We start from the raw sequence: 19,128 nt of genomic DNA, 5'->3' as shown, positions 1-19,128 counted from the left end.
TTATGTTTTCTCTAACGTCCTAGTGGATGCTGGGGACTCCGTAAGGACCATGGGGAATAGACGGGCTCCGCAGGAGACATGGACACTTTAAGAAAGAATTTAGATTCTGGTGTGCTGTGGCTCCTCCCTCTATGCCCCTCCTCCAGACCTCAGTTTGAATCTGTGCCCGGACGAGCTGGGTGCTGTTCAGTGAGCTCTCCTGAGCTTGCTGTAAGAAAGTATTTTGTTAGGTTATTTATTTTCAGGGAGATCTGCTGGGAACAGACTCCCTGCATCGTGGGACTGAGGGGAGAGAAGCAGACCTACTCTCTGAAGATAGGTCCTGCTTCTTAGGCTACTGGACACCATTAGCTCCTGAGGGATCGTACACAGGATCTCACCCTCGTCGTCCGATCCCAGAGCCGCGCCACCGTCCCCCTCGCAGAGCCGGAAGACAGAAGCCGGGTGAGCATAAGAAGCAAGAAGACTTCGAAATCGGCGGCAGAAGACTCCAGTCTTCACTGAGGTAGCGCATAGCACTGCAGCTGTGCGCCATTGCTTCCACACACACCTCACATACTCCGGTCACTGTAAGGGTTCAGGGCGCAGGGGGGGGGGGGGGGGGGGGGCAGGGGGGGCCACCTTGGGCAGCAATTAGGACCTCTTTGGCAAAAGTTAGCATATATACAGTTGGGCACTGTATATATGTATGAGCCCCCGACAAAAACTGTACATTGAAGCGGGACAGAAGCCCGCCGCTGAGGGTGCGGGGCTTCTTCCTCAGCACTCACCAGCGCCATTTTTTCTCCACAGCTCCGCTGAGAGGAAGCTCCCCAGGCTCTCCCCTGCAGATACACGGTAGACAAGGGTGAAAAAGAGAGGGGGGGCACATAATTAGGCGCAAAAGAATCAATACAAACAGCGGCTACTGGGTTAACATTAAGTTACTGTGTTATTCCTGGGTTATATAGCGCTGGGGTGTGTGCTGGCATACTCTCTCTCTGTCTCTCCAAAGGGCCTTGTGGGGGAACTGTCTTCAAAAAGAGCATTCCCTGTGTGTGTGGTGTGTCGGTACGCTTGTGTCGACATGTTTGACGAGGAAGGCTATGTGGAAACAGAGCGGGCGCAAATGAATGTGGTGTCTCCGCCGACGGCGCCGACACCTGATTGGATGGATATGTGGAAGGTTTTAAATGATAATGTTAATTCCTTGCATAAAAGGTTGGATAAAGCTGAAGCCTTAGGACAGTCAGGGTCTCAGCCCGTGTCTGATCCTATGTCGCAGAGGCCGTCAGGGTCTCCGAAGCGCCCACTATCCCAAATTGTTGACACAGATACCGACGTGGATTCTGACTCCAGTGTCGATTACGATGATTCAAAGTTACAGCCAAAATTGGCTAAATCCATCCGTTATATGATTATAGCAATTAAGGATGTGTTGCACATCACAGAGGAAACCCCAGTCCCTTGACAAGAGGGTTCATATGTATGGGGGAAAAAGGCAGGTGGTGACCTTTCCCCCTTCACACGAGCTAAATGAGTTATGTGAAAAGGCTTGGGAATCTCCGGATAAAAAACTGCAGATTTCCAAACGGATGCTTATGGCGTATCCTTTCCCGCCAACGGACAGGTTACTCTGGGAATCCTCCCCTAGGGTGGACAAAGCTTTAACACGCTTATCCAAGAGGGTAGCCCTGCCGTCACAGGATACGGCCACCCTCAAAGATGCTGCAGATAGAAAGCAAGAGGGTACCCTGAAGTCCATTTATACACATTCAGGTACCTTACTGAGGCCAGCGATCGCGTCGGCCTGGGTGTGATGTGCTGTAGCAGACACCCTGTCTGAGGAACTTGATACCTTAGACAAGGATACTATATTAATGACCCTGGGGCATATAAAAGACGCTGTCCTATATATGAGAGATGCTCAAAGAGACATTAGTCTACTGGGTTCTAGAATAAATGCTATGTCGATTTCTGCCAGAAGGGTCCTGTGGACTCGGCAATGGACAGGTGATGCCGACTCAAAAAGGCACATGGAGGTTTTACCTTACAAGGGTGAGGAATTGTTTGGGGAGGGTCTCTCGGACCTGGTCTCCACAGCTACTGCTGGAAAGTCAAATTTTTTGCCATATGTTTCCTCGCTACCTAAGAAAGCACCGTATTACCAAATGCAGTCCTTTCGATCACAAAAAGGCAAGAAAGTCCGAGGTGCGTCCTTTCTTGCCAGGGGCAGAGGAAGGAAGCTGCACAACGCAGCTAGTTCCCAGGAACAGAAGTCCTCCCCGGCTTCCACTAAATCCACCGCATGACGTTGGGGCTCCACAGGTGGAGCTAGGCCCGGTGGGGGCGCGTCTCCGAAATTTCAGCCACAAGTGGGTTCACTCCTAGTTGGATCCCTGGGCAATAGATATTGTATCTCAGGGATACAAGCTGGAATTCGAAGAGATACCCCTCACCGATACCTCAAATCGGCCCTGCCAGCTTCCCCCCTCGAGAGGGAAATTGTGTTAGCTGCAATTCACAAATTGTATCTTCAGCAGGTGGTGGTCAAGGTTCCCCTCCTTCAACAAGGAAGGGGTTATTATTCGACCATGTTTGTAGTACCGAAACCGGACGGTTCGGTCAGACCCATATTAAATTTAAAACCCCTGAACATATACCTGAAAAGGTTCAAGTTCAAGATGGAATCGCTCAGAGCGGTCATCGCAAGCCTGAAAGGGGGGGATTTTATGGTGTCTCTGGACATAAAGGATGCTTACCTTCATGTCCCCATTTATCCACCTCATCAGGCGTACCTCAGATTTGTGGTATAGGATTGTCATTACCAATTTCAGACGTTGCCGTTTGGTCTCTCCACGGCGCCGAGAATATTTACCAAGGTAATGGCGGAAATGATGGTACTCCTGCGGAAGCAAGGGGTCACAATTATCCCATACTTGGACGATCTCCTCATAAAAGCGAGGTCAAGAGAGCAGTTGCTGATCAGTGTAGCACGCTCTCTGGAAGTGTTACGCCAACACGGCTGGATTCTAAATATTCCAAAGACGCAGTTGATTCCTACGACTCGTCTGCCTTTCCTGGGCATGATTCTGGACACAGACCAGAAAAGGATTTATCTCCCGATAGAGAAGGCTCAGGAACTCATGACACTGGTCAGAAACCTATTAAAACCAAAACAGGTGTCGGTGCATCACTGCACGCGAGTCCTCGGAAAGATGGTGGCATCATACGAAGCCATTCCCTTCGGCAGGTTCCATGCGAGGACCTTTCAATGGGATTTACTGGACAAATGGTCTGGATCACATCTTCAGATGCATCGGTTAATCACCCTATCCCCCAGGACCAGGGTGTCTCTCCTGTGGTGGCTGCAGAGTGCTCACCTTCTCGAGGGCCGCAGATTCGGCATTCAGGACTGGGTCCTGGTGACCACGGATGCAAGCCTCCGAGGGTGGGAGGCAGTCACACAGGGAAGAAATTTCCAGGGTCTGTGGTCAAGTCAGGAGACTTGCCTTCACATCAACATCCTGGAACTAAGGGCCATATACAACGCCCTACGTCAAGCGGAGTCTCTGCTTCACGACCAACCGGTTCTGATTCAGTCAGACAACATCACCGCAGTGGCTCATGTGAACCGCCAAGGCGGCACAAGGAGCAGGGTGGCGATGGTGGCGGAGAATCACGTAAGCGCACTGTCAGCAGTGTTCATTCCGGGAATGGACAACTGGGAAGCAGACTTCCTCAGCAGGCACGACCTCCACCCGGGAGAGTGGGGACTTCATCAAGAAGTCTTCACGCAGATTGCAAGTCAGTGGGAACTGCCACAGGTGGACATGATGGCATCCCGCCTCAACAAAAAGCTACAGAAGTATTGCGCCAGGTCAAGAGACCCTCAGGCGATAGCTGTGGATGCACTGGTGACACCGTGGGTGTTCCAGTCGGTCTATGTATTTCCTCCTCTTCCTCTCATACCCAAGGTGCTGAGAATCATAAGAAAAAGAGGAGTGAGAACAATACTCATTGTTCCGGATTGGCCAAGAAGGACTTGGTATCCAGATCTGCAAGAAATGCTCACAGAGGACCCGTGGCCTCTGCCTCTAAGACAGGACTTGTTGCTACAGGGGCCCTGTCTGTTCCAAGACTTACCGTGGCTGCGTTTGACGGCATGGCAGTTGAACGCCGGAACCTAGCAGAAAACGGCATTCCTCCGGAGGTCATTCCTACGCTGATAAAGGCTAGGAAGGATGTGACGGCTCAACATTATCACTGTATATGGCGAAAATATGTTGCTTGGTGGAGGAATTCCAGCTGGGCCGTTTCCTTCACTTCCTACAGTCGGGAGTGACTTTGGGCCTAAAATTGGGGTCCATTAAGGTCCAGATTTCGGCCCTATCCATTTTCTTTCAAAAAGAACTGGCTTCTCTACCTGAAGTTCAGACGTTTGTAAAGGGAGTGCTGCATATTCAGCCCCCTTTTGTGCCTCCAGTGGCACCTTGGGATCTTAACGTGGTCTTGAGTTTCCTTAAGTCACACTTGTTTGAACCACTCAAAACGGTGGAATTGAAATATCTCACGTGGAAGGTGGTCATGTTACTAGCCTTGGCTTCGGCTAGGTGTGTGTCAGAAATTGAATTGGCGGCTTTGTCACATAAAAGCCCCTATCTGGTTTTCCATGCAGATAGAGCAGAATTGCGGACCCGCCCACAATTTCTGCCGAAAGTGGTTTCATCCTTTCATATAAACCAACCTATTGTGGTGCCTGTGGCTACTACTGACTTGGAGGATTCCGAGTTACTGGATGTGGTCAGGGCTTTGAAGGTTTATGTAGCCAGAACGGCTAGGGTCAGGAAAACAGAATCTTTGTTTATCCTGTATGCTTCCAACAAGCTTGGGGCGCCTGCTTCAAAGCAAACTATTGCTCCCTGGATCTGTAACACGATTCAGCAGGCTCATTCTGCAGCTGGATTGCCGCTGCCTAAATCGGTTAAGGCCCATTCCACAGGAAGGTGGGCTCTTCTTGGGCGGCTGCACGAGGGGTCTCGGCATTACAGCTTTGCCGAGCGGCTACTTGGTCAGGTTCAAACACTTTTGCAAAGTTCTACAAGTTTGATACCCTGGCTGAGGAGGACCTTGTGTTTGCTCAATCGGTGCTGCAGAGTCATCCGCACTCTCCCGCCCGGTTGGGAGCTTTGGTATAATCCCCATGGTCCTTACGGAGTCCCCAGCATCCACTAAGACGTTAGAGAAAATAAGATTTTACTTACTGGTAAATCTATTTCTCGTAGCCCGTAGTGGATGCTGGGCGCCCGTCCCAAGTGCGGACTTCTTCTGCAATGCTTGTATATAGTTATTGCTTAAATAAGGGTTATATTATAGTTGCATCAGGGTTGGACTGATGCTCTGTTGTTGTTCATACTGTTAACTGGGTAAGGTTATCACAAGTTATACGGTGTGATTGGTGTGGCTGGTATGTATCTTGCCCTGGATTATCAAAATCCTTTCCTTGTACTGTCAGCTCTTCCGGGCACAGTTTCTCTAACTGAGGACTGGAGGAGGGACATAGAGGGAGGAGCCAGAGCACACCAGAATGTAAATTCTTTCTTAAAGTGCCCATGTCTCCTGCGGAGCCCGTCTATTCCCCATGGTCCTTACGGAGTCCCCAGCATCCACTACGGACTACGAGAAATAGTTTTACTGGTAAGTAAAATCTTATTTTAGGTAGTCTAATAACCGAGGCTAGCATTGAGTTGCAGTTTCCATTTCCAGTTCTGTGTATCAGTGTATAAGGATGGGATGTTGCCCATAGCAACCAATCAGATTCCAGGTATTATCTTCTAGAAGGTGCTATATAAATGAGAAGTAGAAGCTGATTGTTGCTATGGGCAACATCTCATCTTAAATAGAACTCCCATCTTAGTAAATTTACCCCCAGGTCTGTGCTCCTGGAACCAGCTTGCAGTTCTAAATTCCTCACTCCTGGCCTCAGTTCTGAGTTCTTTATTTCAGTTTTAGCTTATTTCAGGTCTGAGTTACCATTTTCTGTTTCTCTCGCTGGAGGTAATTCAGACCTGATCGCAGCAGAAAATTTGTTAGCAGTTGGGCAAAACCATGTGCACTGCGGGTGTGCCAGATATAACATTTGCAGAGATAGTTAGATTTGGGTGGGTTATTTTGTTTCTGTGCAGGGTAAATACTGGCTGCTTTATTTTTGCACTGCAATTTAGACTTCAATTTGAACACACCCCACCCAAATCTAACTCTCTGCACATGTTATATCTGCCTCCCCTGCAGTGCACATGGTTTTGCCCAACTGCTAACAAATTTGCTGCTGCGAACAACTCAGAATTAGGTCCTCTGGGGGTCATTCCGAGTTGATCGTAGCAGTGGCAAATTTAGCACAGCTACGATCAGGCACACAGATATGCGGGGGGATGCCCAGCACAGGACAAGTCCACCCTGCATGTCAGTGCCGCCCCCCAACTCCCCCCCCCCCCTCCCCCTCCCCACAGCAGAAATGCAAAAGCCTTGCAAAGCTGTGCATTTCAGAAGTAACTCCCGGCCAGCGCAGCTCCTGCGGCTGGCCGGGAGAACACCTCCTCGCTGTCCGAGTCGCAGCGGCTGCATGTGACGTCACGCAGCGGCTGCGTGTGACGTCACGCAGCCGCCGCAGCCGGCCCCCCCCCCAACGGTCCGGCCATGCCTGCGTTGGCCGGACCACGCCGCCCTAAACGGTGGCTTAACGCCGCCGTCCAGTCCCCTCCCACCCAGCGACCTCCTCTGCCTGTCAATCAGGCAGAGGCGATCGCTACACTACAATGGCCTTCGGCCGCCCAGCATGCACCGGCGCACTGCGGCGCCGGTGCATGCGCAGATCCGACCCGATCGCTGCGCTGCAATAAACTGCAGCGAGCGATCGGGGCGGAATGACCCCCTCTTTTACTAAAAGTGGGATCTAGCTCTGAGTTTCTGGATTCAGGTTGCAGGTCTGAGAACTCCACGGTCAGTTCCAGATTCCTATGGCAGTGGGTTCCAGTTCTGTATTCTGATTTTAAGATTCCTTCCCTACTGCCAGTGCTACTTTGGTTCCCGTACTTCCTAAATAAGCAGTGATCTTATCAAAGCTCACAGTCTCAGCTTCACTTCTGCTTCAGCTAGTGTCTGTACTGCCGGCTCCAACTCAGTGACAGGAACCAGGCGCTGCAGGATAATGTCACACTGCAGCAACCGGCTTCCAGTCCTGCGGTGGGAGCTGGCATTTTACTGTCACCCCTATATAGGTGACACCCGGACGTAGTCCGCACCCACCTTGTGATGCCTCTGTACAAGTGCATTTTCCTTGTTTTTATAAGTCACTGGCTATTACTGGTGACTTGTGTGATTAACATGCAAAAAATCAGGACATCGATGTTAATTCTGGTAGAGTTGCATATATTAACATGTATTACATACAATGACTTGAAACCTCCCAACTGTGCCGCTTTTCACAGGATTTGGGACTGTCCCGCTGTCCCACCTGTGGGGGGAGCAGCTGGGAGGCTCCTGTCACTCACTGCAGCGGTGAATAGACGCTATGCACATGAGCACAGCATCTATTCACGGGAGACAGAGGGAATGGGGGCATGTCAGTAGCTCACAGAGCACAGGGCTTGCCCCCTCAGTGACAAAAATGGGGGCATGGCTCGCGATTGCGGCACTCCAACAAAACCACGCCCCATTCTTCATAGGCCACCCCTCCCCCCCTTTTCGGACGCTCCAGATGTTTGGAGCTATGCATACGCTAATCTTACCTTTAGGTTTGCAGAATGACTTGTAGTCGCTGCAGCAGCTCTGGTAAAAAGTACATAAGGTGTCACACTGACATTTATTGTTGGCATTGAACCCATCAAAACATCGCCCTGCACAGGACTCTGTAACATAAAATATCAAATTTCAACAAAAACATCACACAAAAAATACCTTGAGAAAAGTTAGAAAGAGGTTTAATATTTTACCATGATCTTTGTCCATTTACTAATTTGCTCTACTTGAGTTCATTTACTAGATCAGCTATATATATTTATGCATAGCCTGATTTAGAGTTAAGCAAACAAGCACACTGCTCCTGGAACAAACCATACTGCAGTCAAAAGGCTACAAATGCAATTATATTTTTTGCATACAGGGTAAATACCAACTGCTTTTGAATGCAGCAAACAAATACTGGACAGCTTTCTTTTTACCCTGAAAGTCAGAATTAACCTACAGCACCCCTTATTAACTTTTAATCTTTCTGCACATTATAAATCTGCTCCACCTGCAGTACAACAAGGTTTGTCCTTTATTTATATGCTCCTGACTCTGAATCAGGCTGATAAGAGTTCAGACAGCCTTGTGCCAATCTATTATCAACATATATTTTTAATATTTTGTGTAAAAATACTTTACTTTTTTAACACAACAATACCTATGTAGAAGTCATTAATAGTTAATCCTGAAGCCTACCTGACCTCAAAGAGTCATGGGAAAATAAGCTACAACAATACAGGGGAAGAAATGGTCTGGAACATAGGACCTCATTTAGTAAGGATCGCAAAATTTGCGATTTGCAATCCGTCCGATTATCGAATGACTGCGCATTGCGCACATGTGAGTAAAAATAGTAAAAGAAAATTGCATACACATCGTGATCACAATGCAGCTGTTTGACAGAAAGGCGGCATTTCTGGGCGGAAACCTGATGTTTTCTGGGTGGAAGTGATCATCGCTGACATCAGAGGCCCTCCTTAAAAACACCTGGGCACGCCTGCTTTTTTTCAGACACACCCAGAAAATACCAGATTTCCGCCCAGAAACACCGCCTTGCTGCCAAACAGCGGTTGCATTGTGATCACGATCTGAACGCAGTTTCTGTCGCTATTTTTGCTCACGCGTGCGCAATGCAAATGCCGCACAGTCATTCGATAATCGGCCAGATTGCGAATCACAAATTTTACAATCCTTACAGAATAAGGTTCACTGACCCAAGTCACAGCAAGATGTAGTAGAGTGGTTGGGAGATGACTTCTTGGCAAGATGACATACAAGACATAAAACTGGGTTACAGAAAGAGTGCCACAGGCTACAAATTCATTCAGTCACCTCATTGTCAGGATTCAAGATTTTAGCATCAGAGCAATTTGCAGATATTGGGCAGTCGCCAGGCTACGTACATGCTTTTGCTAATGCACAAATCTGCCCATGTATGCAATAGGGGTGTAGTACGGGTGACCGGCGGTGGGTGTTTTCTCCAGGTTTATAATTGACTGCCCTATATAAATGCTTTTCATGAAAATATTTTTTTAGAAATATAGAAATAAAAGTTCATTTTTTTTATAAAAAAGAGTGCACAACACATTAAGCCTTCTTTGGCCAAAACCCACTAGTGGTTTTTGCCTCAACCCCCTAAACTGTTACTGTTTTTTGCTTAATGGCGCACCTCCAACCTCCTGTTTGAATGTTTAACATTTGGGTCAATGCACTCATTACCTCTCCTCACTGGTTGGTTTGTAGATAGGAATTAATATCATAATAATTTTTCTGAATCCTGTGCATAGTCTCTTAGACGGTTTGTTTCCCCCTCCCCAGTAAATCTGTGCTGTTTGGGATCCTGTAAATTGCTGGATTTAAAATACTCCATAACTGTATCTTTTAATAGTGTTTCCATTACTTTCCTTACTACTGATGTAGGGATCACTGCCTGGTCTGTAGCTAGCTACTTGCCTCTTCCTTGCGGCTGCTATAATCCCCGGGTACGGCCAGCACATATAAACATACATGTAAAGTTGTATTCAAATATATGTGCTGGCCGTATTCCCCCTGCAGTCTTTGGTCAGCCCAGGGGCAGCAGCCGCTGCGGATTATAAGAATAGAAAAGTTCAGATGGTATAGAAAAAGTATAAAGAGCTAATGCAGCGCCAACTCAAAGCAGCTACCCCCTTGCACCGAGGTATTCCCTTATACCAAAGTGAAATAGTGAGTGTATATAGAATAGGTGCAATAGGGTGCGCACCCTATTGCACCTATTCTATATACACTCACAGATACTTGCAATTGTGCGCACTCCCTGGGATATCAAAGTGGACTTCCGGATCCTGAGGTGGAACGCATGACGGGATCCTGGCTGCCCGTGGAACGCAAGTCCTCCATGCGTTACAGTGAGCGGACAGGCGGACACTGAGTTTGTATGTTTTTAAGCACTTATAGCAATGTTAAAAGTAATAAACCACAGGGGAATAAATGGTGGTAATATAACAAATCCCCATAAATAGATTTGGAAGCTGAGAGGGCATTATTAGCATCACTTAGGGGCAAATTAGGAACTGAGCAGTCTACACCAATAAGGTCTCACTAGAGGGTTTATGTAGCAAACAGAACCCTTTCCACCTTGAAAAAGGCTCTTACAGAGCAGGAAGGTGTTGGTGATTGGCCAGACAGACTGACAGAACAGCACCTCTAGTGGTAAAAATCAGGAGTTGCAGATCCAGTGATGAGCCAGCATCCTAAACCCGGGAGGTAACTGATTGACATCACGTATGCCATTTTGGGTGGGCACTTCTGACACCTCACATGGAGGTCTATTTACTAAGCCTTGGATGGAGATAAAGTTGCCTGAGATAAAGTACCAGCCAATCGGCTCCTAACTGCCATGTCACAGGCTGTGTTTGAAAAATTACAGGAGCCGATTGGCTGGTACTTTAACTCCAGCGACTTTATCTCCATACAAGGCTTAGTAAACAGACCCTTAGGGGGACATTTACTAAGCAGTGATAAAAAGTGGAGAAGTGAGCCAGTGGAGAAGTCAGCATTAACGTAACATTTATAATTTGCATACTAAAAAAGCATACAGAGCAGCTGATTGGTGGCCATGGGCAACTTCTCCACTGGCCCACTTCTCCACTTTTATCACTGCTTAGTAAATATCCCCCTGAGGGGGACATTTACTAAGCAGTGATAAAAGCGGAGAAGTGAGCCGGTGGAGAAGTTGTCCCATCAACCAATCAGCAGCTCTGTATAATTTTATAGCATGCAAATTATAGATGTTACTTCAGTGCTGATTGGTTGCCATGGGCACTTCTCCACTGGCTCACTTTTCCACTCTTATCACTGCTTAGTAAATGTCCCCTAGTCTTGTACGCATGTTTGCATGATATTTGTTGGATTTATACTTGGAAAACATTTTTGTTTATGCAACATTAAAATAAACTGTACTTCACTATATATCCTCTCTCTTTCTTCATATGTGTAGATACATGTGACTCCTAGGAGCAACACATGTCACACCACCAGAAGGGAGAGGACGTATATACAAGTGGAGAATACACCTGCAGTTTGGATGTCTGGAATAATTTAGGGGCCTATTTATTTATCACCATCCGCATCCAGTATGCGGATGACAGGTGATAAAATCGCCCAAACTTGTACTGCGATAACTGACTACATCGCATGGATGCATCAATTATCGCATGCAGGGACAGAGCTTGCGGTCAAGCTCTGTCCCTGCGATGACACTCTGTAGCATCATCGGGGTACTTTTTTGAAAAAATACCCCAATGTCCTGCTGCACATGCACCGCCCCCGCCGACATTGCCGCTACTGCTGCCGCCCGGTTGCCCCCCCCCCCCCCCCCGTCGCGACTACCCCCGCGCGCCGTGGACCCCCCCAAGCAGGATAATATACTCACCTGTCCAGGGAGCCGGTCCGCGCTGCTTCAGGGGGCTGCTGGGCGCCCGGTCCTTCTCCTGCACTGTGGCCCCCAGTGCTGTAAAGTGCACTGCCGTTTTGCAGCGTCACTTTACTGCACGGGGGTCACATTGCAGCATATGGGAGACCCGGCGCCCGGCAGCGCTCACCGGAGCAGCAGCAGACACCGGCTCCCTGGACAGGTGAGTATGTTTCGGGTTTTTTTTACTTTTTTTTTTATTTTTTACACTGTGATCAGCTTGGGCAGAGAAAGCTGGGCAAAAGGGTGCATATCGCAGTGCTGCCCTGTGAACTCGCCAGCATGAGCTGGCGAGATTATCACAGGGCATACTGCGGTATTTTTTCACATTTTTTTTTTGTAAATTTGGCCACATTACGGGGGTTATTCTGAGTTGATCGCAGCAGGAACTTTGTTAGCAGTTGGGCAAAACCATGTGCACTGCAGGGGGGCAGATATAACATGTGCAGAGAGAGTTAGATTTGGGTAAGTTATTTTGTTTCTGTGCAGGGTAAATACTGGCTGCTTTATTTTTACACTGCAATTTAGATTGCAGATTGAACACACCCCACCCAAATCTAACTCTCTGCACATGTTATATCTGCCCCCCCTGCAGTGCACATGGGGGGTCATTCCGAGTTGTTCGCTCGGTAAAAATCTTCGCATCGCAGCGATTTTCCGCTTAATGCGCATGCGCAATGTCCGCACTGCGACTGCGCCAAGTAAATTTGCTATGCTGTTAGGATTTTTACTCACGGCATTTTCATCGTTCTGGCGATCGTAATGTGATTGACAGGAAATGGGTGTTACTGGGCGGAAACAGGCCGTTTTATGGGAGTGTGGGAAAAAATGCTACCGTTTCCGGAAAAAACGCAGGAGTGGCCGGAGAAACGGAGGAGTGTCTGGGCGAACGCTGGGTGTGTTTGTGACGTCAAACCAGGAACGACAAGCACTGAACTGATCGCAGATGCCGAGTAAGTCTGGAGCTACTCAGAAACTGCTACGAGGTGTGTAATCGCAATATTGCAAATACATCGTTCGCAATTTTAAGATGCTAAGATTCACTCCCAGTAGGCGGCGGCTTAGCGTGAGCAAATCTGCTAAAATTCACTTGCGAGCGAACAACTCGGAATGAGGGCCATGGTTTTGCCCAACTACTAACAAAGTTCCTGCTGCGATCAACTCAGAATTACCCCCTACATTTACATTATAAGCATGGGGAATGCGATGCGGGTTACTAAAAAAAAGTTAATTAAAGGGTTTGGAGCAGTTTTTCATGAAAACAGCTCCAAATGCCCTTTAATACATTCAGGTGATACTAAAATAATGTGAAAAAGGGTGTTTTCACACCCTTTTCACATTATTTTAGTAAAAATAATTTTAATAAATAGACCCCTAAAAACAGACTTGGGACATAATTCCGCTTTGATACCCCAGAGGGTGCGCACAATTGCAAGTATCTGAACTTTATTCTTGAGCCATGTGGAGGAGATAGTGACCACCTCAGCATTTGTTGCAGCGCTACTGAGTTGGAGCGCAGGTTTTTCCATACTTTTGTAGCTGCTGATTAAAACCTTGCGCATGAACATATTGTTTTACATTTGAACTTAAGTCATGTAGTATGTCTGTTTTGTATTGCCTCTGTCTATCTGTTTGGCCTGACTCTGCATTAGTCACATGTTTATTTGCAGTTTCGACACTTCTGTTGACTCAGAGGACTCCAGGCTGAGAAAACAAAGCAGCAGTTTCTCTGTCAGGCTACATCCACGTGACCACTGAGAATCAACATACGTGGAAGCATGCTGTACTATGTACTATGGGTCTAATTCAGCATGAGTTGTAGTTTTACAAAATTGCAAAACTACAACTCTTTCCAGTAACATGTGGGCGGCTACCCAGCACAGGGCAAGGCCGCCCCGCATGCTGGGTCCTGCCCACCCCCCGCTAAAATGCGAGCGCATTGCTAAACAGTATGTTTAGGGTTGCCCCCTGCCTCAGCAGCCTAGCTGCAAAGGCAGTTGTCGGGCAGCCATGTTGTAGGTCGCAGCAGCTGCAAGTAACGCCAAGAAAATCTGGGGAGTGCCGTCTCATTGGAAGCCCCATCTCCCAGTCACAATCCAGACTGCCTGCACAGCGCATACTTGCCTACTCTTCCGGAATGGCCGGGAGGCTCCCGAAAATCGGGTAACCCTCCCGCCCCCCCGGAAGAACAGGCAAGTCTCCCTATTTCTGGGGTCCCCCCTGCCCGGCCGCCCACTTAGCGAGTAAAGTGGTCGATCCGGGCAGTCGATGACGCGATTCAACAAGAACCACGTCATCATAGCCATGCCCCCTGCAGTATAATGCCGGTAATAGCTGCATTACACAGCGGGGACGTTGCTTACATGGCGCTATACATCAGCAATGACCCGTTCCGCCTCCGCCACGCCCCCGTTCTGCCTCTGGCTCGGCCCCCTCTGCTCATCACGTCACCGCCCCGCCCCCTGCTGATCCCGGAGAGAGCAGCCATAAAGTCGGCAAGTATGGTCCAGCGTGTGATCAGCAGACAGTGCTAATGGGAAGCCACTGCAATCACTGAGGGCTCACTGGTGGTGGCAGATTTGTAATGGGGGGGCTACAGCTCTGCATTCACTAGGTAAAGTCTGACACTGCTTGGGACCCATTTGCTATAGGATCCACAAATGTCTTCTTATGTTCCTGAACTATTATTATTATTTTTTTATCTTTTAATTTAGGGTTTTCACCAATAGAACTATATGAAAACATAACAAGTAGATCCATACAGCTCAATAGTCATGCGAGATCACAGTACAGCAAAAAGTTGCAATCAAGAGCTAAGAGTAAACGAGAATATTAGAAATTCCCATAGAATTCGCAGTGGCTGACTCTGGCATGCCCAGAAAATGGTTGCAATGTGCATGCTTTTTTATATAACCACTCCCCATTACTTCCCCAGGCCCCAAACAATGACTACCTGCTACTTTGTGAATAAATCCTGTGTGTATGTGCTGTCGCTAATCAATCATTGTGCGTGTGCAGTGCAGCTTTGGAGCATGTGCAGTGGCAAATAATTGCTCCATTGCATACAAGATAGAGATTGCGTGCACCTCTGGATCAGAACCGCAGAACCGTTACCATTAGATACTGTCATTGTCTATATAAAAACCAGGTAGTTAATTCAAAGATTTTCATAATGTCCTGCTGCACTCATGGTCTAGGTATTCCTTATATGCTTCCTATTTATACCCCTTTTCCACCTAAAGCGCAGGTCGCAGCTGGGAGCCTGACACGGGTGCTACCCGGCTGTGACCCGCCTCAGCTCCCTTTCCATCTGCAGTCACCTACCCCGGCATATTATTGGGTTGGTGACGGTGTTGGTGACGCGCCGCCCTTTCATACAGTGTAAACGGGAAATGGGTCGCATCGACCCGGCTTCCGTGTACACAGCACAGCTTACCGGGTTGAACCCTGCAAGCAGGGCCGGTTCTAAGACTTGTGGCGCCCCGGGCAAAATATGGGGGCGTGGCTTCAATTGGGGGCGTGGTCACGACGCTGAAAGAAAAGGAAAAAAAAAGTATACTTACCATCCCCGTTCCTGATCCAGACCCCCTCCGCCGGCGGCGCCGCTCTTCTCCTCTCCTCTCTTCTCTTCGATCTATGGGAGAGACGTTATTACGTCTCTCCCATAGATCAGCATAGACACTAGAGGTCAATTATGACCCCTAGTGTCTGTGCCACTATGCTGTGCGGTGCGCGATGACCGCATCGCACAGCAAAGGTCCTCTACACGAAGGGAAACTAGACTGTAGCGTCTAGTTTCCCTTCATGGAGAGGACCTTTACTGTGCGGTGCGCGATGACGTCATCGCGCACCGCACAACAAAGGTCCTCTCAATGAAGGGAAACTAGACGCTACGCGTCTGGTTCCCTTCAAAGCGGGGGGGCACAGCAGGGCACTGCGGGGGGCACAGTGGCGGATCTTGCCCTGGTGCTGCGCCCTCCGGAAGGCGGCGCCCCGGGCAAAAGTACCGCTTGCCCGTGGCAAGAACCGCCACTGCCTGCAAGCTACCCGAGTTGGAATGTCGGGTCACTCGACCCGGATTATTCCAACTCGCCCCTTTTACACCAGCCAGCAACACGGGTTATGCGCCTTCATGTGCAATAACCCGTGTTATATGCTGGTTGGAGTAAAAGGCGTATTAGTATAAAACATTTCTACAACTTTCTCTGTATCAGGAAAGGTCGTTTGTCTCTCAAAATACAAAAGTTCCAAGAAGGAACATTTAACTGCAACTACGATGGGGAGGAGTGAGGTCTATTTTCTGTCCCGACCTAATTCTAATGTCCAAGGGCCTGATTCGGATTTGGAAGCAAGGCAGAAAACGCATGTAACTTTGTGACTGGAAAAAAACCATGTTGCCATGCAAGTGGAAGAGATATATTTATATTTTTTCTTTGCATGGTAAAAACTGACTGCTTTTGCATGAAGCCCACAAATGTTAGACAACTTTATTTTTACACTGTAATTTAGATTTCAGTTTGAACACACCCCAACCAAATCTAAAGGGCCCTACACACTGGCAGATAAAATGCACGATATGAACGTTCTCGTTCATTAATGAATGAGAACTCGTTCATATCGTGCAATGTGTAGGCACCAATGATTAACGATGCGCGGCCCCGCACTCGTTAATCGTTGGTGCCCCGTCGCTTATGCATGCAGGCCAATATGGACGAGATTGTCCATATTAGCATGCAGTGCTATGGAGCCGGTTGACGGGAGGAGTGAAGAAACTTCACTTCCCCTGTCACCTCCCCCCCCCGCCGCCGGGTCGCCCGCCAGCCATATCCGTCGTCGGGCAGCTTGGCAGCGGATCTGTAAGCGGATCTGTAAGTGTATAACTCTCTCTGCACATGTTACATTCTCCACCTGCAGTGCACATGGTTTTGCCCAGTTGCATGCGTTTTTTCTTTGCTTCCGAATCAAGCCCCATGTGCACGGGTGTAGTATGGTATGCTGGTGGCCGGGCTCCCGACAGCCAGCATACCGGCACTGGGGTCCCGACCGCCGGCATACCGACAGCTGGACGAGCGCAAATTAGCCACTTGTGGGCTTGCTGCGCTCGCCACGCTGCGGGCACGGTGGTGCACATTATTCTCCCTCCAGTATGCCGGGTGTCGGTATTCCGGCACCGGTATACTGGGCGCCGGGATCCCAACAGCCGGCAAACTGAATACCACCCCATGTGCACTAGTGGTTGAAAAATCATAATATAGCATTTGACTTTTCAGCATTGATTGTTAGTTTTGTCACTGCAGAAACTCTTTACAATGTGATAACCAAATTCCAACATGATAAAGCATTAACTGATATCTGAATATGAACACGCATAAAAAGGCAACAATGCATTATAACACTAAGCAGATTCTAAAGCACATCGTAATACCAACATTGTATTTTATGTATCACTTCTACATAAACCTTCCAAAGACAACAACAAGTATAGGCGTTTACTATAGCATCCAATGAGATTCTAGCTTACATTTTTTATAGAATCTACTAGATCAGAGGTTCTCAAACGCGGTCCTCAAGGCACCCCAACAGTCCAGGTTTTAAGTTTATCCATACTTGGCCACTGGTGACTTAATTAATACCTCAGTCAATTTCGAATTAACCATCTGTGCTGATACATTGATATACAGTATGTAAAACCTGGACTGTTGGGGTGCCTTGAGGACCGCATTTGAGAACCTCTGTGTAGCTAGATGATAGCTGGAATCTAATGGCCAACTACTCCACTAGTTGTCTTTAGAATGTTTTCATAAATATCCCCCAAGTTAGTATTCTACTAAATAATTTAAAAATAGGGTTGATGTAACAAGCAGAGAAAAAGAGCAGAGAAGGGGATCAGTGGAGAAGTTCACCATAACAACCAATCGGCTTTGACGTAGCATATATCAAGTACAATGTACAAACCGATAGATAGAAGCTGATTGGTTTCTATGAGCAATTTCTCCAGTGGTCCACTTCTCCCCTATTTTCATTCCTTGATACATCAACCCCAAAGTTTTATAAAAAAAAATAAAAAAAAATAAACCATTATATCCAAATATTCCTTGTAACTTACAAACAGTCTCTCTATTGCATCTATTACATAGCTACTTATGGAACCAATAACAGCGTCTACTAAATTATATGACATGTGGACACATTAAATATACTTGCGTTCACCTGTTTATTACAGACCCTTCAACATGACCCCTTCCACCAGAGAGAAAATACTCTGCTCCTGGACTTCCCACTTAATTTATGACAGCTCATCTGTACATCATCTTTCTTCACATAGCTCAAGCCTCCATACTTTTTGGTAAAGTGAATACAACCGGTGTTCAACATAGTGTTGTAGACATCTTCTGTATCACATAATAGAATTCCTGAGCACCTAGCCTATGCCTCTGATTCCCATAGTTCACCTACCTTCAGCAGCTTGGCCAGAACTGATCGCCCCCAACAGCAGGAGAGCTTGGAGGAGCAGAGCCCTCATTACTGGTCTCTTGGACTCTCCAGTCCACTGTGGAGCTTGCTGGTCTCTGACCTGAGTTTATCATCCTGTTTGTTTGAGGTTTCACCACTTTTGTTTGTAGACACTGAAGAGATAACAGGAATTTCCACTGCTTCTCTAGTTTCCTGGAATCCCAGTGGTTATTGCTTAATATTTTGCCACTGAGTGATGACTGTTTGTCTGTAGTTATCGATGATCTATAGTGTCTAACAGTTTAGCAGCTGCAGGAGCTTTTATTTAAACATATGCAGAGTGTAGATTAATGTCACCTAGTTTATTTTATGAACGCGCATATTTCTCTAGTTTGCATGATGTCACATTGCAGAGCTGCCAGTACACATTATGCCACACAGTACCCCCAATTCACATTATATAATACAGTGTCCTAAATTCATATTATGCCACCATTACAGTCCCCTGATCATAGTACTGTGCCACATTAGCATGTACTCCAGTTCAAAATATACCAAATCACAATGCCCCAGTTTATATTATGCCACACTATTGTGCCTCCAGTTAATATTGTGCCACATTACAGTGCCCCAGTTCATATTATGCCACACTATAGTGCCTCCAGTTCATATTGTGCCACATTACAGTGCCCCAGCTCATATTATACTGTACCACACTAGAGTACCTCCAGTTCAAATTATGCCACATTACAGTGCCCCAGTGCATACTATGCCACACTATAATGGTGGGTACATTACAGTGCCCTCTTACCATTGTAACATCCACTGCACACTCATCTCTGAAAATGTAATGTCACTCAATTCAGGCTGAGCAATGGATCAGATCCAACTGCTTAGCAGGCAAATCTGGGAAATTGGTATGCCACTTTATAACCTGGGTCTAGGCCTCCCTGAGCCTC

General features: G+C 47.5%; 1 protein-coding gene across 1 annotated transcript in view; it reads right to left on the bottom strand.

Moving 5' to 3' along the window:
* VTN (vitronectin) overlaps nucleotides 1-18,294 on the bottom strand; it is an 81,296-nt gene extending 63,002 nt beyond the window's left edge. Inside the window, exons 1-2 of the mRNA XM_063956140.1 lie at nucleotides 18,173-18,294; nucleotides 7,767-7,886 (exon numbers count right to left, since the gene is read on the bottom strand). Of these exons, the coding sequence (XP_063812210.1) occupies nucleotides 7,767-7,886; nucleotides 18,173-18,239 (187 nt within the window). The 5' untranslated portion in view covers nucleotides 18,240-18,294. The remainder of the gene's footprint in view (nucleotides 1-7,766; nucleotides 7,887-18,172) is intronic.
* Between the last annotated feature and the right edge of the window lie 834 nt (nucleotides 18,295-19,128).

The sequence above is a fragment of the Pseudophryne corroboree genome, chromosome 2, assembly GCF_028390025.1.
Source record: "Pseudophryne corroboree isolate aPseCor3 chromosome 2, aPseCor3.hap2, whole genome shotgun sequence".
In the NCBI taxonomy this organism is placed as follows: domain Eukaryota; kingdom Metazoa; phylum Chordata; class Amphibia; order Anura; family Myobatrachidae; genus Pseudophryne; species Pseudophryne corroboree.
This window is presented reverse-complemented; position numbering and strand designations above follow the sequence as displayed.